The 26,595-nt window shown below is 43.1% G+C and overlaps 2 protein-coding genes across 5 annotated transcripts in view; one reads left to right on the top strand and one right to left on the bottom strand.

The window, feature by feature from the left end:
* CIITA (class II major histocompatibility complex transactivator) overlaps nt 1-5,201 on the top strand; it is a 64,419-nt gene extending 59,218 nt beyond the window's left edge. For all 4 annotated transcript variants that reach the window (XM_034784533.1, XM_034784532.1, XM_034784535.1 and 1 more), the window contains 2 exons: nt 763-858; nt 2,400-5,201. In XM_034784533.1, coding sequence (XP_034640424.1) covers nt 763-838 — 76 coding nt within the window. In that variant the 3' untranslated portion in view covers nt 839-858; nt 2,400-5,201. The remainder of the gene's footprint in view (nt 1-762; nt 859-2,399) is intronic.
* Nucleotides 5,202-7,511: 2,310 nt separating this feature from the next.
* Nucleotides 7,512-24,801, bottom strand: DEXI (Dexi homolog). The gene is made up of 2 exons (XM_034784331.1): nt 23,584-24,801; nt 7,512-8,186 (listed from the first exon to the last, which is right to left on the bottom strand). Exon 1 carries the CDS (start codon nt 24,190-24,192, stop codon nt 23,911-23,913), a length of 282 nt encoding a protein of 93 aa, XP_034640222.1. The 5' UTR covers nt 24,193-24,801; the 3' UTR covers nt 7,512-8,186; nt 23,584-23,910.
* Nucleotides 24,802-26,595: the final 1,794 nt, after the last annotated feature.

Below are 26,595 nucleotides of genomic sequence, written 5' to 3'. Positions count from 1 at the left end.
AATTGTGCTAAAATCCTGTACAAATATAGAAAGCACTTTCCGCTAAACCATTCCGTAGAATTCTATAGCAGGGATGTAGTTGTCCAGTCAATTCTATAAACAGGACACTCCAAACAAACAATTGAAAAGTTACCATTTTCAGATGTACTCTAGCCTTTTCCTTTCACCTTCTTCTGTGCTTTTATGGCACGCTGTATGCTCCTTCTCACTGACTGCGGCCCCCCATCTCTCCCCTAACACAATAGGGGGGCTGTTAACTAAGGGGCGGAATTAGAGAGTAAGCCGGCTGCAGCTTGCCCATTGTATTGTGTTCTAGCTGACTTTGCATACGTTAATACTTCACATTACATCAATTTTTTGTGGCATGTGAGGCTGCCAGTTCTGAAAGGCAGGCAGATGGACAACCCCTTTTGATCAGTGGCCAATGCTCTGGGGGAGTGGAGCTGTCAGTTCTGACAAACACTCAGGGTCAGGGTTTTTGGTGGGAACTCAACACTGCTCCCAAAGAGGTGAACGTAACTCATTCTATGACCTGAGCCACAGAGGACTCTCTGATTGAATGGTTTTCCCTTCTTCTCTTTCTTCCACTGAAAAGAATATAGGTCTGTGGTCCTTAGAATAAAAGGAGGGCGGGACGAAATGTAACAACTTTAAATATATTTGAAAACGAAAGGCAGCTGTTGCAGAGAAATAGTGATGGAAGTTTGCAAGTTAAAAATTCTGCTAATCTTTTGTTTTCCTTTTCAATTCACTGTCTCTTAGGATGTGGAACCCTACTATTCCCTATGGAGTTCTTGAGCACCTTCAACAGTTAGATTCTAGGATCAGTTTGCTGTAGAATCAGCTGATCCTGTGAAGGTAGCTGAACTATTTTATTCTTTTAACCCTGTAATCTGGATACTCTGTCTGAGGAGTTGGTTATTAAGAGGCTCATAGGGTTGGGATAGGGACATTGGTGGAGCAGGGTTGCAACAATTAGTGCCCTGAGAGGCAAGAGTCCTTTTTGATGAGGGTGGGGAACGGCAATGTTTTAAGGGAGTACTGTTGGTTTTCATGGAGTCCTAGAGATATGGAGAAAGGGATCCGCTTTATTGCCAAGATCCTTGTTCTCCCCAGTGAACCAAAGGGAAGCCCTGCCGTGGGGGAAAAAAACAAAGAACATATGATAGGAAAGCCAGTAAGTGGCTGGTAGTCACTATGGAACATACAGTGTTTGAGAAAAGAGTCTGTCAACATGTAAAGATTTGAGCTATTTCCTGTTATGCCTTGGAAAAAACTTGTCTGCATTTGAAATCAGCACTCACATGGTTGCCAAACCCCTCCTCCATGTTGGTGTCTAGTTAAAGATTCTGGAAGATCTTCTGAACACCATGCAACACATGCACTGTTCTGCTGCTCTGATCCACCCGGAGGTTTTCACCAACCCACATGCTCCCAGGATTGCTCCAGAAACACAATTGGTATTCCCAAAATCCTTACACAGGCAAAGTTGCTTCTTAGGCAATGTCGTCACTGATTCCTCCCATTTGGTTTGAGGTGAGAATTTCAGGATTAGGCCCACTGTGTAGTTTGTATTCTTTCAAAACGTTGCCTTACAAAGTGGGAGCTTCGCCACCGATTGACAGCCTACATTTTCCAGTTCTACAAACATGTTTAGAAAAAACGTTCACAGTATTTTCTACTGTTTCCTTTCATGCTTGGATAAAAAGCAGAGGATCTGGAGTGGGAAGGCACAGTGGTTTGGAAAGTGAGGTGGGGAGTGATTTGACAAGAGACGACTTGATCATATCTAGTCAGTCCCTTTTTCCCTTCTCAATCTAGTTTGTGGCTGGGAGGCAATGTGGATTCAGGCTGTAAATCTTAATCCTAGGTGGTTTCTATGAAAGTATCCAGACGGCATCTCTGATACTGTGCTATTACTATTCCATACAGTTAACGCTTTACTCGACATTATGCTGCAGGAAGCATATATGCTGTTAGCCAAGCATGGTATATTCAGCATCTTCCACTCATCACCCTGAGTTTCCAGACCTGCTCAGAGCACAAAAACTTTATGCATTCTGGTCATTGAATGGCCCTCTTTGCTCTCCACTGCATGCTATTATTAGACACTGTGTCTTTTAGTTTTTTCAGAGACTGTAAATCAAGACTCTGAAGTGTAAGCAGTTTGCAGACTCTAATTCCATAGTTTGTTTGCCCAGTTCCCTGGCAATAAATTTGCAAGCCATTTTAGAGCCTGATTCTGATCTCGCATACACTGAATTAAATCAGAATTACAACCCTACTGATGTCAGTGTCACTAACACCAGTGTGAGCAAAATACTTTTGATTTCATGGAGATGAACCTTGGTGAAGCTGAAGGGCACAGAACTAATATTGTGCTTTCATCATTTTCACAGGTAATGTTAAGAAGAGGTGAAATTATTACTGAATGCTCCCATCTTGTTTGCTGCTTTATGAATGAGGAAAAAACCTAGCAACTACACTAGCTTTCCTGAAAGCTACAGAATGGAAAATTACATTGGCGCTTCTGAGGACAGTTGAAAACAGCAGAGGTCCAAATGCTCGTACTGTAGTTAAGCAGGTCCATTCAAATGCTATTCAAATGGATCGATTCTGCTCCCCTTGAACAAGCCATTAAGAGTTATGTAGGATGAAGCTTCACAGGTATAAAGAAGATCATGCTACAGAGGTCACCATTAAAAATAAACGGGGTGCTTCCATTATATAAAACTGTATAATAACCACACTTCCCACACAGCGTGAAGAAATTAAGTCTATGGGAACGGTGGCATATAGCTGTGGATAAGATGATTCTTTTTGTGATGCCCACTGTATCTGAAACTGCAGATGGCATGGTGAGTTTGAACTATCGAAGTCTAGTGGAGTTTTTCATATGCAAATCTCCATTGTAAGCATTAGGGTTTAGAACATTAGCAAGATTGCTCAGCCTAAAGATGGGAGCATACTGACATAGGGGCATGAAAATCCCGGCATATTTACCCAATCCTGTGAACTTACAGGTGGCACTTATCAGCATTTTTGTCAAATGTTACACTAATCACATCTGCAGTGATAATGTTGCTTTCTTATGGTGTTTCACTCAAATCTGTTGTTCGCTTATTGTTGATGTAGAGTCCTTTAAATAAGATGACAAAGGAAAAAATTACAGGGAAAGGTGAAATTAAAGCTAGAAAATGTGAATGGTTTTTAACAAAAGAGCTTCACAGAAATCCACAGACATTTAAAAGGGTTCAATCTGCTGCACAGAAATCCTGAAAAATGACTGTGGAAATATGCAATCAGATTTTTAACTGCTCTTAAATGAGATCTGAAAACTGACGTATCTGAATGAATGGAAAGTTTGTTTGAGCTGACTGTGGGAAGTTGTAGAAAAACCTGAGGGCCATTAACACAAAATACATGTCAAATTACACACAATGCTTTTGTGAAGCAAAAGATTTGAAATTGAAAGTTTTGATTTTGAAAATGAATCTGTATTCTCTCTCCTATTCATGTTCAGGAACTGGATTCAGGGTTCTGCGAACTCTCACTTACCGTTTCCCAACATGATAGTTGACACAGACTGGTCAACAATCACAACTTCAACATGAAATCACAACTTCACATTGTTTCATAGACCACATTTACAGAGTCTCAAAGAACAAGGCATGCTAGACAAGCCAATTTCAGTATATCAGCACATTTAGCTGCTAGCCTCTGTATATAATGATCCAAATTCGGATCCTACTGAATTGAGTGGCGAGACGTTGATCTCCCGTTTATTTCAGTTTGCCCCTATGATACTGGAGGGATTTTATGGTTTTCTAGAGACAAGTGTCAAGGACAAGCATAATGATTTCCTGTGCAAAGGACTGGAAATGGGAAAAATGAGATTAAATGGGAGAAGCTGGAGATGACTTTACATACTCCAAAAATTGTAAGGCTAGATTCTTGCACCTCATTCTGGTGTTGCAAAGTAGCTGAAAACTAGCTCAATCAGCTACTTGAACATTTCCCCTTGGTAAGAGGAAACCCAGAATGGTATAGAGACTCCATCATCTCCCTTGGGTGTAGGGACTAAAGTACAGCTGCATTCCAGCTATTCCTGGCTGCTGGAACAGCCCCTGGAGGTCAAAGGCAGCCAGGTGTAAGCTACTCTAATTTAATCTGATGACCAGTCCTTTGCAGACTCCAAATTCTAGGACAGGTCACGGTGGCTGCCCATAGTTACCCATCTGGGTTAATGTTTCTCATTGGAATAGCTTTCCCACATTGTCACACATTGGTTGGCTGATACCAGCCATGTGCAAAACACTTGAGGCAATGCAGCTTCCTGTTGAACTTGAAAGGTTAGTGACATGGTCATCTGCTCAGGAGCAACCAGAGAACCCTGGTTTCTGCTGACTTCTGAAACACACTCATATGTTCTCATTCCTTTGTCTAAAGGCAACCCACCTTGAGATGAGCCTCCAAGTTCTTTCCAACAACTTATGCCTTTCTGCTGACATTTCTCTGTTTCCAGAATCTCTTCAGAGGGGACAAAGAGAGGACTAAATAAAGAAAAGGGGTAAGGGAGGATTGAACCAGTTTAAAAAAAGGGGATGGGGGGTGGGAGAAGACCAGCTAAATGGAGGTAATGGTGAGAGGGAGACAGGGCTGGGGGCAGGGAGAGACGGAATCTAGGTGATCATGTTTGTAGTTGGAAAAGGAGCCATTTTCTTCATTTTAACACCTGGCAAGACAGGGGAAAAACTCTCTGGAAAAAAAACAACCACCTATCCCTGCTGCCCTTCCCCATTTAATCTTCATGAATGGTTTTATAGTCTTGGGCCAACTCCTGCATGTTAAATTCCCACCAATATCTGCAGACGTTCTGGAGTGCACGTTGGTGGCAGCCCTATAAGTTGTCTTTTCTTAACAAAGTTGTGGCACGGGACAATGGATACTATTTTAGGGCCATATTTTGCAACCCCTTCTCACAGCAAGTTATGGAAAGATCTTACTAAACAGTTAGTGAGATAACTGAATGTTACAGAGCTTTTACACTGGATTGTATAAAACGTTTCTTAGCTGCACTGGTATGTTTCTTTAATGAGTCTGAGTCATGTAAAGATAATGTATAGTTTGTATAAACTCAGATGCAATTTATTTGTGTCCTTTTTGTAAACTTTTTAAAATTTAATAAAATTGCACATTCTTTTTACAGTAATTATTTCATTTGCTAAATAGTTTTGATGTTCTGTTTAAAAGTTACTCAATTATCTGTTAAAAGAACATCCATGAAGTTGATGGATTTCTACTCCATATGGCTAAATGCAGTGCCTTGCATAATGACAGGTTTCAGAGTAGCAGCCGTGTTAGTCTGTATCCGCAAGACTAACACGGCTGCTACTCTGAAACCTGTCAATTATCTGTTGGTTCCCAGTTGCAATGTCAGGCTCAGGACTTTCATCGCCTCAGCCAATGGAAAGCTGAGCAATGCCTGAAGTCCTTTAAAGATCTGGGCCTAAATCCACTGTAGGGAACAATCATGAACTGACAAAAAGATGGACGAGCTAAGCTAATAGGTATTTCCCTTGCTTTGCCGTCAATGAAACACTGACCCAGAGACTGCGTCTTAAAGTGGTGTCAGGATTATCTGCCAAGAATGGAGTCAAGATCTACAGCCCCCTCTTTGGTGTTCCATGAAAATACATTTCTTAGATTTATTGCCAGAGGGCTTTTAGTGACTGCAGGAACCTCTTTGTGGTAAGTAGGAGGTACATAAGCAGCAGATGCATCATTCTCAAACCTGAACAAAGACTGAACTGATTCAATACATTCTGTGTTTAGACTGCCATCGAATGGACATTTGAGCAGGAGCTCAGCAATTCTAAAATTTGGCCCCCTTTATATCGGTGCCTACATACGGAGTAGTTGCCTAAATCGAGGTCTCCACCGTTGAACATTTTGGCCAAAGTGATTTGCCTGAGATCTGACAAGTCAGGGACTGTCTAGCAAAGAACACTGCGCTCAGCACTCCGTCACCCTGCTATGACCATGTTGGCTGTCCCCAGCAAGGACCCACACCTGTGAAGTGCTGAGTCGCTTGTCTGACTTACTCTGCCTCGTGCAGGAGCAGTCACTAGCCTTGAAAGCTTTGTTCATGGCACAGAAGATTGGGGACTGGGAGTGACCTATTGCTTCACTTTGCTGGAGAGTTCAAATATGTGATGGAAGCGCAAGCATCCAGGGCAGAGGAAAAACTGCTTTCAACAAGCATGCTGATTGGTTCATGGGGAACTGTAGTATCAGCCTACATTGTCCTGACTGGCTTTGAAAGGCTGAGATGGGTGCAAAGAAAATGCACACTTGGCTGTCTGCTGAGGAAAGAAATATTATCACTTCTAATAGCAATAGCATATAGGAAGTCTGAAAAAAAGAGGTCAATTCTGTTATGGTAGCAATGCTTTTGCAACTTAATTTAGGGGCTGATTTTGCTGTCCACAGAGTTTTATTCTGGGGAAATGAAACTGTTCAGCTTTCAGTCCTCATTAGAATAAAAGGGCTTGTTTGCATGGCGTGGCAGTTTGCACTACAGGGGTGTGAATTGCAGCATGCACTAGCTAGTTCACATTAAGGTGGTCCTATTGGAAGGGGGACTATGTTAACGTGAACTACGTACCTTGTAGTTTGCACTAGCAGGATTTGCATGGGGCAGTTATGGTGCAACAGTTTAGTGTGAGCTGCAACTCATGCCCCTGTAGTCCACACTGCAGGGTCATGTAGACAAGCCCTAAATTAACCCAAATGATGTACCTTTTAATTCGCACAAGCAGTGTCCAAATGGGGGAGCTATAGCACAGCATGCTAGTGCATCTTGCAGTTCACATCCCTGTAGTCCAGGGGTTGGCAACCTTTCAGAAGTGGTGTGCCAAGGCTTAATTTATTCACTTTAATTTAAGGTTTTGTGTGCCAGGAATACATTTTAATGTTTTTAGAAGGTCTCTTTCTGTAAGTCTATAATATATAACTAAACTATTGTTGTATGTAAAGTAAATAAGGTTTTTAAAATGTTTATGAAGCTTCATTTAAAATTAAATTAAAATGCAGAGCTCCTCGTACTGGTGGCCAGGACCCGGGTAGTGTGAGTGCCACAGAAAATCAGCTCGCGTGCCGCCTTCGGCACGCATGCCATAGGTTGCCTACCCCTGCTGTAGTCCAAACTGTAGACATAGCAGGAGTAACACCTGCCTTTCCTAAAGTACCTTCCTTTCACAGTTTTGCTAATGCACTTCAGTCAGGACCTGCATCGTTCCTGCTACTTCAGTTCAGGAACTATCTGTTTTAAAGTAGTTAATGCAAAATTACTTGCTATTTGTATTTCAGGTACCTTTGTCTTCCATAAAATCTAGGTTTTAGTAGCTAAAGACTATACAGAACATGGAATCGGCTTAGGAAAGTTTGATTTCTAGAAAGTATACTAAATTCCTTTGTATAAATAAAAACAGAATGACCCCCAGGCAAACTGATTTGCATACTTTTTAATTGAACGAGGTCAGTCTTTAATGTATTGCTTTTACATGTGTACATAAGAACTTGAATTTAAACAATGTGCAAAGTATCCTGTTAGATAATTAATCCTCCAGATTTATATTGGATTCTCTCTTGCTGCCCTAATACAAGACTCACAAAATTAAAAACAAAACAAAACAAATACCCACACCTTACAAAACAATCCCTTTCTGTAATACTGCTCTGAACCGAATTTAACTTGCAGTGATTTTAGGCTCTATTCCAACAGCAGAACTGACCTGCTGAACTAACAGCCAGGAAAGTTTTCAACATGTGACTTTGAACTTCGTAAACAGTAATATTGCCCATTTGGGTAACATGTTTATTCAAAAGTTTATCAAATCTGAGTAAAAGCTTTGTTTAAAGTATGGAGAGACCACTTTTTAAAATGTCCATGAAGGCCATGTCCTAAGGAGGCCTAGTGCTGCATATGAATCACTGCAGTTAGTGTAACAACCCTGATCCAACAATCCTGGGGAAAAGTCACAGCTGAAACATTCTGATGCTGCCGCTTCATATTGTCTCGTCCGTTTTGTCTCCTGTACATTCCTTGTAGTTTTGAACATTCAAGGCCACAATTTCTTGTTCCACAATTCCAGTCCTCACATATTTTCAAGTGTGCAACAAACCTATTTGAAAGAAAACGGATTATTACAATAACACTAGCTCATTAGTCCTTGCCTCCCCAGTGGTTTTTGTTTAACCCAAGAGGCACTAAGTAGTGAAGAATAGCATGCAAAAATCCCAAACTAGACCGTTTTGAGAACAATGCTACTTATATTTTTTTAAGATTGAGACTGTTGGTACTGACACCAAGGCCAATTAAATTCCAAGACAAGTGAAGGTCTGAACTGAATCTGTCACTGAAGTCAATGCAACAGTGGGCTGAATTAGCCATTCAGATAAATCTAACGCTTATGCATGTCCAAAATTCATGGGAAAAGAAGCACAGTGCTATTCTCATTTTACATTGAATTGGAAATCTCTCCTGAGACGCAATGTAAATTCACAAATGAAAGTTTTCTTTAGACAAAAATAGTTTGCTGCTGCCAATGTCGTCACGACTGTATAATACACAAAGGTCAGACAGTCCTTGCCCCAAAGTGCTTGAGCAAAAGTTGGCCAAATCCTTGTGGTTCATAGTTTTCACTGCTGTTTGAAGCAGTTTTCTTTGACAATGTTCATGAGTGTTTGTACATGCATGTAATCAAACTTTCTTTACGCCCTAGCATTCATTACTGCTGGGGTTTGATAATAGCTAACAGTTGTCCTGTGTCTTCAATAGCCATCATTCTTTTGCAGTAATACCTGGACACAGGAAGACTACAAAGGAGTAGGGGTTAGGCAGTAGAGTGGGGTGGGAATGTTTGGATTAAATAGTTTTGCCACTGGAAAATGCTGATTCATCAAAACCAAAACATTTCACAGGAAAAGGTGAGATTTGTCCTACCTTTTGTTGGGAAGGTTTCTCAGATTCAGGATGGAATTTCTGGTCAAAACAAGGGGGGAGGGGAAGGGAGACACACATACACTACGTAGTCAATAGCCTGGTGATAGAGCACTGATATGGTTTGGATCCCTGCTCTGCCTAATTTGGAACAGGACTCCACATGGGTAAAGGCCATGGGATTGGGAATGTCCTAGACATTAGGAACCCAGGAATTGCCAAAATGGATTAGACCCTAGATCCATCTAGTCTAGTATCCTGTCTCACAATAGCCTGTGCCAGATGCTTCAGAGGAAAGTGAAAGAACCCCAGATTAGGCAGGTGTGGGGTAACTTCTCCCCACATAGGTCTCATCCTGGTCTCTAACAGATTGTCTTTAGATTAGCACATCATGGTGGATGGCTAAGTACTGCAGACCTCAACCGCAGATTTCCTTTTTAAAAAGAAACCCCAACATTGGCAGGCTATCAGGATCTCTTTCCAGAGAATTGCTGTGTAATCCTGCGGCGACACATTATCCTGACCCTAACAACTATTACTGCAGCACTTTTGTGGAAGCTTTTTCCCTAATATGCTAAATGAGGCATTCTGTACATTAGAAATGCAGATGTATAAACTACTGTGTTTAGCTACGATTTTTAAGTGATCTCAAAACATGTCTGCCTCTTTAAAATATAGTAATAATAACAGAAAAATGTCCTTTTCATTATAAACAGAGGATAACAAAATTCAGGTTCTGTATAATTTTACATACCAATGCTAATTCAGGGCCTAAGCCTGCAACACAAAAATAATGTCATGGATGTCAAGGAGCTACTCCCATGAAATAAGAGATTTCAGGATCAGGTCCTTATGAACACTATCAACTTGAATTTGGCCCCCAAATTAAATGTAAATTAAATGAAAACAAGCTTCTATAAAACTTAAGACTAATAGAACTGCTATAATAAATTGTTTTCATAGCTCAAAAGCTGCAGTGGGAAGAACCTGAAAGTGAAAAAATGCAATTGCTTAGTATTTCTCTTATTTTGGAGAAAGAGCACTGTGACATTTAAACTGTATGTTTAACATTCTTGTCTAGACATTGGGGATTTTTTTTTTCTGATGTGGGTAAAGAAATGAATTTAGCTTTATCATCTTCGAAATCACAAGAAAATTACAGCATACATTTGCAAACCCTTTTTCTAATACAACATATTGTACATAATAATGTGGGGATTAAATGGATCAATTAGCCATTCAAAATGCATGAATGCCATCCTGAACTCTTCAGACTCTGATTGGAAAGGTACTGTAGTTTTTCAAAGCTTGAGAGAAGGATTTATAGCTTACTTATCTGTCACTTTGATATTACTCCACAAAGGTAATGCAGTGTCAAACATGCCTATATTGTTGATCTGCTAGATTCATTAATTTGCAAGCATAAGATCAGTTAGCAGAACGTATTGATTTTGTGATGTCAATGAGATCGAGAAAGCGAGCAGATTGAGATAATCCAGCATTTATCTGACACAATATAACTACTCCTCATACTGCTGGCTTCACTAGTATATAAGTAACTGTTATCTGAACAAATATTGTCCTTATGTCCACCTCTCAAGATTGGTAACTGGTAGCATTGTTGTAACAGGCTGGCAATGTTTATCTAAAACAACCCTATTCTGTTAGCAGGTGTTGATCCTGATGGGAAAGGGTTATATGAGTTCTGTTGACTCACTGAAGCAGGTGACTTCCATCACCTGGGTATAAGTGGGGTGGTAAGTAGCTTGCTAGGAAGAGAGGGTCTATAGTGTGGGAAAAGCATTACTGAGAGAGGATCACCAAGCAGATGGAGAGGCTTTAAGCTAATATTTATTATCTTATTGCTGTTTCTTCTTTAATAAAACCAAGCCTCTGGGGGGGATGATTCTGGACTTCATATAATATATGGACTCTATTTGTACTGCAGGTTAGGAAAAGTCCCTGCTCACAATTGCATGCAAAAACCTATTCATGTGTGTAACTTTCTTTTATGGGCCATTAGGTCTATATTGCAAGAGTAGGTTGGTTTTGTCACAGAGCAGCTGTTTTCAAGCATGACTCTTTGAAAATCCCATCCTTTCATTTTTCTCTCTGGCTCCTAAGAATTTGCTTAACTTTGATCAAGACTGAGGGAATAGGAGTCCCCAGAGATAATAGCTCTGCTCTGGAAATGGGGCTGTAACCAAACCTGGTACTTCTGGTGTTTGGCTTTCCCTGTGCCCACCAGTGGCCTCTACATACAACTTTCCAGAACAGCGTGGGAAGGGATTCAAAACATCTCTGCCTGCAAATGGGTGCTCACAGGGCCGCCCAGAGGGGGGGACAAGTGGGGCAATTTGCCCCGGGCCCCGCAGGGGCCCCCATGAGTATGTCGGAGGCTTACTCCGTCTTCCCCCATTCCCCGGCATCTCTGCTGGTAAGTGGGCGGGGCTGCGAGCTGCGGCTGAGCGGTGGGAATTCAGGCCCTGCTGGAGACACCACACTGCTGCAGCGCTGTCTGGGGCCGCTCCTGGACGCGGCACGCTGCAGCTCTGGGAGAGGGGGTAAGCGGCATGGTAAGGGGCCAAGGCCGGGCACCCCCCCGACCCTATCCCCCACAGCCCTGACCCCCAGCTCCGAGCCCAGCCCCTAGGAGCCGGGCACCCCCCGACCCCATCCCCTCCACAGCCCTGACCTCCAGCTCTGAACCCAGCCCCTCTGAGCCGGACACCCCCCTGACCCCATCCCCCCCACAGCCCTGACCCCCAGCTCTGAGCCGGACATCACCCTGATCCCATCTCCCCGGAACCCAGCCCCTGTGAGTCGGGCACCCCCCAACCCAGAGCCCAGCTCCCCACCCAGCCCTGGCCAACAGCAGCACCACCCCCAGGCAGCGACAGCCCATTGGCACCAACCATCACCATCACCCAGCAACAGCCCATTATGTAATTGCAAATGTATACATACCATTAAAGCATTTAATGTTTTTAAATAATGTATTTAGTGTATTTTCAAATTATTACCAATTAATTTTTGACTGTATTTCACTGGTTATTTTTTACATTTCCAAATACATGTTACTATAGTATTGCAACTTTTTTTTATGGAAGGGGCCCCCAAAATTGCTTTGTCCCAGGCCCCCTGAATCCTCTGGGCGGCCCTGGGTGCTCACAGTTACCTCAGCTCCTGATTCTATCTTCTAGACAGTCAGAGTACAGGTCCCATCTCTCCAAGATACCCAAAAGTGGTAAACCCAACATAGCAGTTACCATACCCAAATCTAGAGCCTTTTTGTTCCCTTCCATTTGCCTTCCTCCCCACAATAAAATGCCTGGGAAGGGACTTGGGACAAAGGACTTTTAAAACGTGACTTGGAATGGAGTGCAGATCATCATTACAAAGGGGTGACCCTAAGGGCCTGGTGATCCAGCCATGATGTACAAGAGGCAGTTCATCTCATATTAAGCTTGATATCATTACCTTCCTTTTCTTTATTTAAGAACTTACATTGATCTCCTTTCTAGGGTAAATGTTCTTAAACAGATACAATTAATTTTGTCATTATCATTGACTGTATAATAATGATTTAATTACAATTATCTATATTTCACAGAACCTCTAATTTCAGTTTGTCTTTCTCTTTTTTTTAGAATTGCTGGACCTGCCAAGCAACTGTTATGGGGATCAGTAATATTGCAGGACAAGCTGCCTGGTTTTGGTGACAAAAATAAATACATCAGTAAGTCATGCGTCAATCTTGCTTTATCTTCTCCTGACCTAACCTGCCTTTGTTAGGCTAATGTGCCAGAAAAGTATCAAAGGGGATTCACTACCATAGCTAGAGGTCAATCCTGCCCTCACCTGGTGTGATTCCGTTGGAGGCAGGATTTTGGGAAGTGATGCAAGGAGTTGGTCAGATACTTAGATACTATAGGATGGATGAAGGATATTTAAAACAAAACAACTGTATGGGATGGTACAGCATGGAGCCCAGCTCTATAGGGGATTGGTGTCTTTGTATGGCTGTGTGCCAAGGTGTATGGATGCATAGAAGGTCAGGCATGGGGCTGAAGGATCCACTGCTAGGCAGATCCTAGGACTCTGGAAGCTACATTAGCCATTAGGCTAGAATAGACTCTGTAGAGCAACCCACTAGGGGACAAATCTTCTCCCTTCATGGAGATCGCCAGCTGAGTTCGGAAGAGAGGATTTTCTTATGAAGTAATCTTAACCCACCTGATCATCAATTAAAAGGAATCTATATTTCACACTCACAGGAGATGGAAAAGCAGTACTAGGAAGCATGTTTTTTGTCTAATGTGGTATTTTTCTACTGAGTTTGTCTGCCATAGGAATGAGTTAAAGAGAAACATTACTGAAGAGTAAGGCTAAGATTTTGTCAAATATTTTTAGTAAAAGTCACGGACACGTCACAAGTAATAAAGAAAAATTCACAGAAGCCCGTGACCCATCCATAACTTTTACTAAAAATGTCCGTGACAAAATGGGGCGGGCGAAGGCTCCAGTACCCATCGCTGCTGGGGCTCTGAAGTCCCCCACCACCTGCAGCGGTGGGGCAGCTGCGGGGTCTCCATGCTGCCTGCAGAGGTGGGGCAGCTGCGCGGGTCCCCGCTGCCCACAGAGCACACTGCCCACAGTGCCTAGGAACTGCAATCAGAGTGTCGTCCGTTCCCCCCCCACCGCCGCCACCCACAGTGGCCGGGAGCTGCAAGGTCCCCACACTACCCGCAGTGCTCCAGGGCTGAAGTCACGGAGGTCTCTGGAAGTCATGGATTCCGTGACTTCCACGACCTACATGACAAAATTGTAGCCTTACTGACGAGATCGATGAAGTCCTATTACACTCATCAAACACTCTTTATAACCTTGCTACTTAAACCAAGATAAAGAACAGATGAAATAAGTTTTAATAAAGATTTTAAGTAGTCAATATTTGTTTAGTAATATTTTCCAGGTGAACTGAAATTTTTTGCTGCACTATAGAGAATATAGGGATTTTTTTTTTAGCATGCCATATATGGAGCAAACTCTTCTTTTTTACTCTTGTGCAACTCCAGTGGGTTGGCCTAGACATAACAGCAAAACGTATTTGAGCCTGTGCAGTTAGGCTACCAAAGCACACAAGAGGGCTGCCTAATGAATGTTTCAAATATAGCTATAGGCTGATAGACCAAGTTAGTAATTTATAGTGGCAGATATTAAATGGTGTGTGAATGATACAATTGACCAGCATATTCAAGTCTTGCATCTCTATTCAGTTGTTTAAAAAATAATCTATCCTTCAAATGTAATTTGAATTTAAACTTTAGTGATGGAAAACAAAAGGGGGCAAATCTTGTCTAGATCTTATAAATGCAGCCATCCTACTCACTACAAAAACATCGGCAGGCATATAATGGTTCAGTTGCTAAAGCATAACACCAATATTAAAAAAAAAAAAAAAAAAAATCATGCTCTTTTTGCTAATTCTGTCTTTGAAGTTGCTGTTACTCCCAGATCATAACAATGCAGAGGAAATAGGTGTTTTTATTTTTTATCCGGCACTGTATTCCTTTTAATTCCTGACATAACCCTGAAAGAAAGGAAGAGTTTAGAATTGGGCGTACCTGGCCTACTCTGTTCAAACCACCATGCAGCCTCTTCCTGTCAGTTTGGCAGTTTCATTTTGGTATGGTCAGATTTTTAAGCCTCTGAACATCCACCAGAGGGCGGGATGTTTATTGGTTAAGATCTATTTGAGACCTTTGACAGAATTGTTAATCTCTTAACAAAACCTTAAGAGGAAAATGCACTTAACTGGCCATGTGAGAAGACCTAGGTTTGTAAATTTGAAAGGCTAAATTCTGACCAGTTTTTCTCTGTCAGTATCAGCTAAAAGAGAAATTCCCAGATAAGGATCTCCACAGATTTCCAAAACTTGAACGGTGTTTCTCTACAGACTTAACACAACTGCAGACTTAACACAAGAATGAAAAGGAAATAGGCTGTCCATTGCAGACAGCTGGATAGCCTCAAAGGAGACCATGGAAAACTCACAGCTGCCTTTTTTAAAGGAGGTGGCAGGCAACATACCTAAACTTCCATGCCTGTGAGGAGAAAGGGAGCTTATAATTAGCATAGATTAACAGAAAAATGTAGGTTTCAGAGTAGCAGTTGTGTTATTCTGTATCCGCAAAAAGAACAGGAGTACTTGTGGCACCTTAGAGACTAACAAATTTATTAGAGCATAAGCTTTCGTGGGCCACAGCCCACTTCTTCGGAGTGGGCTGTAGCCCACGAAAGCTTATGCTCTAATAAATTTGTTAATCTCTAAGGTGCCACAAGTATTCCTGTTCTTTTTGTAGAAAAATGTAGCCATCTCTGGGCAGTGCTTGCTTGACTGGGCCTCTGGGTTTCCCAAATAAATCCTCCATTGCTATGAAGTTTCAACACCCTTGTGTGGCGACACAGCAGGCACAGGCAAACTTTTTGACCTGAGGGCCACATCGGGTTTTGGAAATTGTATGGAGGCCCGGTTAGGGGAGGGGAGCGTGACCTGCCCCCCCCCCACTTCTCGCCCCCTGATGGCCCATGCCCCATCCAACCTCCCCATTCCCTGACGGCCCCCTGGAACTCCTGCCCCATCCACCCCCCCCGTCCCCTGACTGCCCCCAGTACCCTCGCCCCTGACTGCCCCCTCCCGATCCTTGCCCCCATTCAACCCCCCTGTTCCCCGCCCTCTGACTGCCCCAACCCCTATCCATCCCCCGCCCCCTGATCACCACCCTGAACACCCTGCCCTCTATCCACCCCCAACTCCCTGCCCCCTTACCACGCTCCCTGGAGCACCAGTGGCTGGTGGCGCTACAGCCATGCACCACTCAGCACAGAGCACCGGGTCAGGCCAGGCTCTGCAGCTGCGCTGCCCCAGGAGCTCGCAGCCCTGCCGCCCAGATCATTGTGCCGGTGGCGGGGCAAGCTGAGGCTGTGGGGGAAGGGGAGCAGTGGGGAAGGGGCTGGGGGCTAGCCTCCCGGGCTAGTAGCTCAGGGGCCGGGCAGGAAGGTCCCGTGGGCCGAATGTGGCCTGCGGGCCATAGTTTGTCCACCTCTGCAGTAGAGGCAAGAGATCCAAGCTGCCCAAAATCAACAGGCTAAGTGTCTGTAAACACATGACTTGCTTCTTCTAGTTTAGAACTATTGGTTGCCATCTGAAAGGGAATATTAATATAGTCCCTTCTCCAAAAGAAATGAGGCCTTTTTATGTGAAGGGTTAAACTGGATTCATTCCTTTCTTCCTTTGACAATATGGATATTATACCATGCTAAATGGCCCTTGTCCCCTCTCATGAAAGCGAGCTGGTGACTTAGAGTATATTTGCTTAGCAAAGGACTCTAATACAATAAATGTGAAAATTCCTTAAATAAATTTGCTTTTAAAATTACTTGTGCTCCTGTGCTTTTAATAGATGAAAACGCTCAGGGCTCAAGCATTTTTGATCCTAAACTCAATCTCCATTTATTTCCTCTGCCTCATTTGCCTTTGACTTGCATTAACAGTAACTTTTGGAAAGCTCATAAAACATCTGCCTCCATTCCTGCAATATGCAACGAAATGTGCTCTTTCTAGAAAATCTCTTGGGGCCAGCTGTCAAACCAGTGCATGGAGATGTTTGACAGGCTGTAGCTACTGTCCTTGAGGGATCAGTCCAGTTCAGTTAGCCAAGACTTTGTCTTCAGGTTCTACCTAGGGCAGAATTCCTAGTAGCTTGAGCTGGAATGAACAGGATCTCTATATGGACTATATTTTGGCTAAGATTTTCAAAGCTAACTAAGGGATCTGAATGCCTAATTCCCTTTCATTATAATTAATTATAATGGGAATTGGGCCTCCAAATCACTTACATGTCTCTAAAATTCTCAACTATTGCTCTTAAAGCCTGCTGTTACCACTGATGGTAGAAAATGCCAATTAGACTAGAGTGTGACAGATATGGCAATTTTCTGTAATATCCTGCACAAACCTTGTTAAATTAAGTTTAAGTATCTTTGGTGTCCATTTTGTATGAAAAATGCAAAGTTTATGTATTAGTGTGGGGTTGTATGTAATTTCTCTGAGGACAAAGGTAAACCGTGGGAAGTGTTATGACCTCCAGAGGACTCTTTTAAACAATGTGTCAGACAAACAAAGTTAAGTGGAGTGCCTAGGAGATACCTGGGCGGAGGGAAAGCAAATTACCACCTCCGATCATGCAAAGACACAACCTTTTGAAACTTCGCCCTGAGAAGTGACCATTGTCTGGCTGGTTACCTATTCACCGTGTCTGCAGATGTGTGCACCTTGGAGAACTAGTATGGAAGAATGAGAATTGTGAAGATCACATAAGAAGAAGACTCAGATTAGGTGCTACAGCATTCAGAAAACTGCAAGATTTGGAAGGCTAAAGACATTTTGATTTAAATGAAAATCAGTATATATGAGAGAACTGCCATGCTGATAATGCTGTACGGGTTGGAATGCTGGAGTATGAGGAAAGCCGAGGGACTAAAGATATTGACTGCACAAATGAATTAGCTAAAAGGAATATTGAAAGATTCAAGATAGCAGAAAATAAAAAATTAAAGTGATAAGAAAATGGCTAGGGCAAGAAATAATGCTGTTACGGGCGCTTCAGGAAAGATGACTGTGATGGATCAGACCCGTGTCAAGAATGGACCTGGAAAGGATATCACACGCAGCTATATGTACCAGAGTGAGCGAGGAACTAGAAAGAGAGGAAGATCAAGAATCCACTGGACAGACGTGGTGAAGAATGACATAAAGCAAAAATGTGTAAAGATGAATGAAGCTTTGAAGCTGATACAAGCCAGAAAGCGGGGGAAAGGCTTCTTTCGGCCCCACTGATGCTGCTGAGCTGATCGACAGGAACCAAAGAGAGAAGAGTTCTGATGCTGTCGGTGGAAATGGTTACACCCTCCTGCCCCACTCGCTCACCTGTCATGCCTGTTTTACAGTTAGGGGAAATTCAGGCCCAAGTAAGTGAAGTGACCATGTTCATACAGTAGGTCGGGGCAGAGACAAGAGCCTATCTCTCCTAATTCCCTATACAATGCCTTGTCCACTGGACCACATTGTCTCATATAAACAGAGCACTTATTTTTGTAGGCTGTGTGTGTGTGTGTGCGCGCGTGTGCGGTACTGCTATTTAAAGGATCTCAAAATAATTTGCAAAGGCAGTCCCATTTACAGATGGGGCAGAGTCCATGGCAGAATGTGGAATAGAACCCAGAGGCCTTATCCTCTGCGCTAAACTAATGACATTATAACAAGCTTTCAATATATACAGCTGTGTGCAAATAATCAGAAATCTCTTGGCTTTCAGAAATGTAATGTTTAGTGCTAATGATTAAAGAGAGCTAACATTTGTAATCCTAAATTGAAGTACGAGCAAACTGAGCTATTCCTTTGACCCTGATTTGGGATTTAAATACTGGCATGCAACTAAAATGTTGCATTACAGATTTTTGAATGCAGGACTTTGCTCATAAAAAGGAATTAACAATAATCCATTGATACTAAAATTTTCTTATTATGCTGGTATTGTATATAAAAAGTATTAAATTATTTTTCTATTAAATATTTTTGCTGCCTTTGATAACCTCATGATGAGTCACATCTAATTTTCAGGGAGGTACAAAGAGAAGAGCAGTTACACAATCACATTCCAGTAGACTTCAAGTACATCACAGAGCCCAGAACTCTCAACCTAAAATAACAGATGACACCGAGCAATTGCAGTTGCAATTCAGTTTACGTAGGCAGGATTCTTAAAATATACATTCTATTTAAATAGGACAGGAAGCTTTTTCAAGGTGTTTGGTGCTGTAACTCCCAAACCCTGCCATCTACATGGGAGGATATAGAAAAGGCAGGGTTCTCCAAATAAATCAAATATAATAGACTCCTGTAAGGCCCCACTTCTGCAATCCATACAAGTCTGTAACTCCCTGGGATAGGGTGTATTTGCACCATCAGCCCTTGAGAGGGTAAATTAGGCCAGGCAAGCCTAACAGACCAATTAAGTGTCCAGTAGGGGAGAGATATAGGCTACAAGGAGGCCACTAATTAGAGGCAGTCGCAGCTGAGCAGGAACAGGAGGAGCCTTTAAAAAGCCCGGGAGCTGCAAGTAGCAAGGAGACCGTAGTCGCCCCCTTAGAGGGAGAATGTGTTAGCAAACCCCAAGAGAGAGGGGAGCCAGTTATGTAGGAAGAAGCCCAGGGAAACCGCAGCAAGGGCTAGGACAGTACAGGCCTTGGCTGCATGTTATAGGGTCCCTGGGCCAGAACCCAGGGCAGAGGGTGGGCCTTGGTTCCCCTGACACAGGGAGTTGGAGATGTCAGCTGGACAGCTGATCCGGAAGGGCTATGACTTTATCGGAAGGGGAGGAACTTTAGTGACCTGGCTGGAGGGCCAAGCCACAAACAGGAAGCTGCCACCACAAGAGGGAGAGACAGGCTGCAGAGAAGAAGGTGGATAGAGATTGCTGAGGAGGGTGAAGCACTTGGCAGAGCTGACCCCCAGGATGGCAAGGGAGAGGCACGGTGAGCGGTGAAGGAACCCCATTACACTTCTTCTGAAGCTAATCGGAGTTTTGCATGAATATTGGCTGCATCATTAGGCCTTTAACTGGAAAGCCTTAAGACTATTGTCCCAATGGAGAACAAAATCTAGAAACACTTAAATTTAAATAAAATATTACGGATTTTAAAATAATGAAGTAATTTAGCATTTATCTCTATTTTATACTTCTGTATTAAATGACCCGGATTTAGAATGCCACACCATGTTAAACACCATTTAACCACTTGGCACAGGCTAAATTCATCTCCATTAAGTGGAATTTATACTAACAATGTCCTGATTAAGCAGCACTTTACTATCCCCCATAATTTAGCTGAAAACATCGCTAGAAAGAATGTGTCCTGACCAAGTGCGGTATACAGAGATTTTCTCCTGTCTAGACAAGGATATACAATTGGAAAACTAGACTTTCCATAAGACATCATTTTAAATGAGTACTGGCCACTAACTGGTTCCTTTTTATCTATACAAGAACAGAATGATGATGGAAAGAAAGGAAGACTGCCAAGCTTTTTATATACACTGCACTTTGTTACCACTAGTCCATCTAATACAGCCCTTACTTTTTCCTCTCTACAAACATAACAATATGGAAAATGCAGGGAAAAAAGCGAGATGACAAACTGTTTTTGTAAAAAGCCCATTAATTAATAGAAAAATCTCTGGACTGGAACATTTGCTAGAGAGGCTTAAACTACGAGGAAGAGCAGTGTTCTTCATGTACCTCAATGTTGAACTCAAAGAACAATTAAGCAATGATTGTGATGGGCTTTGGCAGCAATCTGACAAACTCTTCCATGCATAGGAAGATGGTGCTGCCGACGGGAGGGATTGAAAAGAAAATAGGGGAAATCTTTAAAGGTGGTTTTGCAAGATGCAGAAGGATGAAAACATAAAACCAGAATATAATATGTTAATCATAATGGGCCTGTTCCTGGCCCCACAGAAAACCTTGATTAAACTCCCATGCACTTCAATAGGATCAGGATTGGGACCAAGTTATGATTTTATGTTTAATGGAAAAAGTAATGCCTATGTACTGGTCAATTCTGATAGCAACTCTGTGACCCACCTCACTGAGTTTTCTGTGATTTGTTCAGTGCCACATGCTTCTGGGCCGAGGCAGGAGGACTGGCTCCCTACACCTATGGCTCTCCCAGGGTAACTCGAGATCCAGGTAGAGCTCAGAATTCCCTGTGTCATCCCTCCTAGGAAATCACCCTTCCGCCTCATTCATGCGTGTTTTTTTTTTTTCACAGCATGGTAAGATAAGCAGCACTGTCTTATACAGAATTTCCCATAGGTGATGCTCTGAGTACATGCAGAGGGGTTTCTGCAGGAGCAACAGCAAGCTAGTTGCCTTTTTTTCCTTTATTCCCCGTAGTGCATTCAGACAGGTTTTGCAAACCCGTTTATGAAGCAGAGGAGATACTATGATTATATAACACCAATTTTCATTTTACATAGTATCCATCCTCCTGGAAGATCCCAACGCACCTTCTAGACTGTTGACAGTCTGTTCTGTATGAAAAACTTATCTTGGCTTTGGTGGGAGTTATGTACAAATATCTGGGGAGAGAATTTTACCCTGTATACAAAGGGGTTACTCATCCATCACTTAAATGCTGCCAATGATGGGGACTGAAAGTCAGCTCCTGCAACACTGCACGGCTTCTTGGAAAGGAAATGAAGAACAATTTCTCCACTGTAAATAGGGTGACCAGATGTCCCAATTTTATAGGGACAGTCCCGATTTTTGTGTCTTTTTCTTATGTAGACTCCTATTACCCCCCATCCCCTGTCCTGATTTTTCATACTTGCTGTCTGGTCACCCTAACCGTAAACTTCAGGGGGATTATAGAATGGCAACATATAATTCCACAAACTGAGCCTGGGTCAGAATACAACTAGCAAAAATAAAATGTGTGGGATCTTTTTTGGATCGCCTCCTATTGACATTAGTGGAAGATGGAGAGAGCTGAGCACTTACCAGGACTGAGCCCTTTATTATGGATGGCCACTAGCACTATTTCTTCTGTACTGACTCAGCAAAAAGTATGCTATTCACTGAACCACTAACACTTCCTGCACTTTTCCATGCAAGTCTCCTGTCCAGGTCTGGACCAGGCCCAATTCTGCTTCCCTAATGTAATCAGATTACAGCTGAAGATGATACAGAACTCATTGCTCAGTCTTGCACCAGGCAAAATTAATTTCTTCTTTGGTCAGGGACAAAGACATAATGAAAGGTAGTTTTTAATATTTGTAAATTGTTTAGAGAAACCTGGTTTTATAGGGAACTTTGTATAGAATACCTTCATGGCTACTATTATGACTGTAACTTCCCCCCCTCAAAAATTCTGTTGCAGTTTCCCCTTTTCATCTTTGTCAATGCTACAGAAACTCAACTGATATTTCTACAAAGATGCTGATTTTTTTTATATATTTACATTTGCTATTGTTTAGATCAAAATCCTGCTAGTACGTTTGGTAATAAGTTTGCATTTTAAAGTTTGTTTTCATTAATATAAGAAGTTTGGCTGACTTGACTACACACATGGACTTCTGATTAAAAAGACTGAGTTTCTTAATGAATCACTTTTCGATATTTTTAAAAATGCTGCACCTTTCATAATTGTCCTTACTGCATTTTCAATTGTTTAGAATAAATCACAAGTACTACAATAAATTGACTAAATGATTTACCTCCCCTAAAACACTGCATGGCTGATTAATATGAAATCATATATTAGTTGTAAATAACAGTTAATTGTGTAGGTTTCACATTTATCCAAGATGAATACAAACAGGCTTTTTAAAAGAAGGGTACTGATTCAAAACATTTATGCTGCCCCAACTAGAATTTCTGAGTTTTTAATTGACTGCTATGGCCTTTGGAGGCCAGAGTTAGAAGTTGTGGCCAGAGCCCAGGCAGTTTTAGGGGCCTGATCATCACAGTTGTTGAGTCTAATTGAGTCAATAGGCCCTTCAGGGGTTCAGCACCTAAAAATAAGTCCTTTAAGGACAATATTATATATACCAGTTAGTGGGGGGCAGCAGTACTGAGACGAGAACCAGCTTTTGCAATTCTGTATTCCCTTGTCAGTGAACTAAACAAGCTGCTCTGTTAAACTGGAAGAGTCTGCAGGAATCAAACAACTAAATGCTGCATTCGGAAATCTGATTAGAGGAGTGTATTTGTATTTGAATTATGTCAATTACACGACATGCTGCCAAAGGAACGCCAGGCGGCTCAGTGTGAACCCCGAGTTTAGCGTCAACCGATCTGTTCTGAAGCAACACAGAGATCAGGCATCTAGACACAGCCAAATTCTGTCCTCAGTTCAAGTCGCTAGGGTTGGGTGCACACGCTTGCAGATGACGGCAGTATCTCATCCCCACGCGTGGTGCACAGTTACAGACACTACCATACAGTATCTATGTAGTGTGGGAAGGTCCCCAGGTCATCACACATGGGATGGAGGATTTAATTTTCAAACGCTCTCTGTTTTCTAATCTATGTCCCGCTCTCAGTCGAATCGGAGTGTAAACTCCTCGCAGAGCCTACTCGTCCTTCCTTTCGGACTCCCTGCAGGCAGCAGTGTACGCCAGACTTTGCACCGGGAACAAATGGAAATCTGTCCTTGAGCAGTATAAATACAACGCCAGCGGAGCAAACGCTGCACTCCCGAAATCGCGCCCTCCTCCCAACCTCATGCTTATTTACATGAACGTGAGCAAAAAAAATTAGCCTATACCTATCCTCATGTGCCAGGCCAGCGGTTATGGGGAGGGGGCTGTTTCTGGAACTATGTTAAGCCTCCATCTAAACAGAATGGTACGTTGGGTGAAGGGGGCTGGGGACAGATCCCCTAAACTTCCGGTTCTGCAACTTATGATGATGATGATGATACTGACCAAGCTGGAAGAAATGACTTACAGCGCTTTGGAGCCCGGCAGTGCCCCCTCTGTCTGTCTCCAGCTCCCCACCAAGGCCTCCGCCGCAGCCTCCAGTTCCCATCCCACGAGCAGCAGAAGATCCTGGGCACCTCAACGAGAGGCAGCAGCCCCCACTGACACTTGCACCGGTGGGGCCATTTTGAACATACGATGCCGCGCTGAGTGAAATCAGATGCAAGGACAGCACAGGGCTCTGGTGATCCCTTAGCCATGGCCACCAAGAGCAACACAAGCCCTCCAATTCTTGGCGCGGGGTGGGGGGGGGGGAGGGTTATTCCCTAGTCACTTTCTGCACGCTTTTTGCTTGTTATTCCAAATACCCATCAAACACATCCAGCTCGCTGTCCGTGTCATAGAGCACCGAGCCAGGGTCTGACAGCACCCCCAAATCCACCAGAGCCTGGTCCATATCTTCAGGCAGGAACACGATCCCTACATTGAGGACGATATACTCCATCAGGAAGGCATAGTAGAGAATCAGCACATTGACAAAGAACAAGCCCACGTAAAACATATAGGGCAGCACCAGAAGCGCATGGAAGGCCCAAGATTCCAGCGAATCCAGATGTGCGGAAACTGCGGCGGGCATACAGCTGTGCTCAGTAGAACTGCCGCGGCTCTCCAGAGGCCGGGGCCGGCTGCTGGCCTGCAGAGGTGCAGAAACAGCTGGCGCGGGTGCCCAGCTGTGCAGAACCAGCAGCAGAGGGTGGCCGCGCAAATTAGCGGAAGGCGCTGCGTGGCGGCGGGCGCTCAGCTGTACAGGAGGCCAGTACACAACGCAGCTTCAGACAGAGGGTAAAATAAGAAACCCAGAATGAGTGCTAATAATTCCAGACCGAGAGGGGAGGAGGGGGTCCTTCCACGGTCCGCAAGGGGAGCAGGAATGGCAAATCCCCGAAGAGATCCGCTTGATCCACTCCCCCTAATTCCAGTGCAAGAACGTGGCCAGATTTGGCTTCAGAGGCACTGCCGCAGCCCAGCCTTTGGAGGAAGCTTCTTCAGAGGCATTTCCCCCTGGCTGCTGCAGTCCTGCCGCTTGCTCTCTCGTCCTCCCGGCTGCAAACTTTGGGAAATAAAGGCGCAGGCTCGCTCTTGTTGTTGTTAGCACTTGCCTGTAGTCAGCGAGTCCACCAGCCGCCAGCCTCCTCAGCAGGAATCCCCCGTCCCTTACCCCTCCTCCTCCTTCCCCCCACCTCCTGTCTCCGCTGCATGCTGCGTCTCAGCTGTTTATGGCACTGTGGGTCCCCCAGCATCACTTTCAGCACTGCTGCCGCCAACGCAGACCGCCCACCCAAGTCCGCCTCCCTCTCTTGCTGATTGGCTTGAAGGAGTCACTGATTGACAGCAGGAGGTTTGTTTGTTGACAGTCGTATCCCCTTTCACCTGGGGGTGAGTACTGATTGCGGTCTCACCGACTTTCTGACCCGGCTGCTTCATCAGTAAAGGCTCAGCAACAATATTTATTTGTTTAGATGTTGCTTCCTTGTTTGGAACAGCCAAACGATTACACCTTGGTTCCCTTTCCAGCAACTTTACTATAACGTTGTCCTTAAGAACATATATACATTTGGTTCTTGAGGCCATTCTGTGCTCCTAGTTATCACAAGCACTTCTTCTCTAGTACTAGCCAATAGGATGAGATGGGGCTTGGGGAGAAAGAGAGATTAGAAATTGTTAGGAGCTTTAAATATTATAATGCTAGTTTATAGTGGGTTATTCCAATTCCTTTTACTTTATCTGATCACCTTCTGGCATCGGAATCTGAGAGTCTTTCAAATGCTATGTGATTATCAGAACTGTTGGTTCCCCTGATGTCAAAGGCGTTAATAATAAAATAATGTGGTGCACTTTTATAGCACATTTCACTGTGAGGTAGGTAAAGAATATTTAGGAATTAAATACCCATGACTAAAGCAGCCACTCTGGGAAGGAATTTAGCTTCTGTTTAACAGTACACAACAATGCACAACAGCTTAGGGCTGAAACAACTGGGTAAGTAAAATGTAATTACTTGAGTTGGAATTTGGCTAGTAAACCAGGGCCCATACACTTGTGAAAAGTGCTATGGTATCTTATTACCAGTAGTGGTCAATAATTCTATTTTAACATGATGTCTGATAATGGCACCTATAACAGCAGAGGGCCCTTAACATTATGCTGGGCATTTATGTAATACTGACCAAGTCCTTGTCTATATTCAAAACATAATTAAGGATGTGATTTTGGTGAAACCGATGCCAGCTCCTATGTGGAAACTCTTAGCTTAATTTAAACCTAGTTATTTTGATTTATCTCAAATCAGTTCTTTATTGAGCTACATCAATATAAAACAGGTTTGAACTGAATTAAGAGTGTCCACTCTGTTTTTTTATAGCATTCTCAGAAAAGAGCAAGCCGGTTTTCAGAAAGGGTGTGGATGCACAGACCAAGTCTTCACTGTACGAAACATAACAGAACAGTGTTTAGAATGGCAACAGCCACTCTACATAAATTTCATAGACTTTGAGAAGGCTTTTGATCGCATTCACGGGACCATCCTATGGCGCATTCTGCGGCCATATGGAATTCCTTTCTGTATAATCAACATCATCACAAGCTTCTATTTCAACGTTATATGCAGTGTTGATCACAGTGAGCTCAGTTTTGAAGTCAAAACAGGAGTCTGTCAGGGGTCTGTCATGTCTGCAATCCTCTTCAACATTGCCACCGACTGGGTAATGTGGCGTACAACAGAAGACACGCCAAGAAGCATTAAATGGACACTCTTCTCATCCCTTGAAGACCTGGACTTTGCAGATGATATCACTCCTCTATCACATACCCAACACCATATACAAGAAAAAACAACTTGACTCAACGCGTTCAGGCAGCAAATTGGACTGAAAATCAACCACAATAAGACAGATATCATGACCTTTAATATTGCCTCACCATCACCAGTATGGATAGAGGATTATGTTCTCACCAATGTAGAAACATTCACATACTTGGG

The sequence above is a fragment of the Trachemys scripta genome, chromosome 10 (assembly GCF_013100865.1).
Source record: "Trachemys scripta elegans isolate TJP31775 chromosome 10, CAS_Tse_1.0, whole genome shotgun sequence".
NCBI classification, from domain to species: domain Eukaryota; kingdom Metazoa; phylum Chordata; order Testudines; family Emydidae; genus Trachemys; species Trachemys scripta.
Note: the sequence above shows the minus strand (reverse complement) of the source record. Positions and strands in the feature narration are given on the sequence as shown.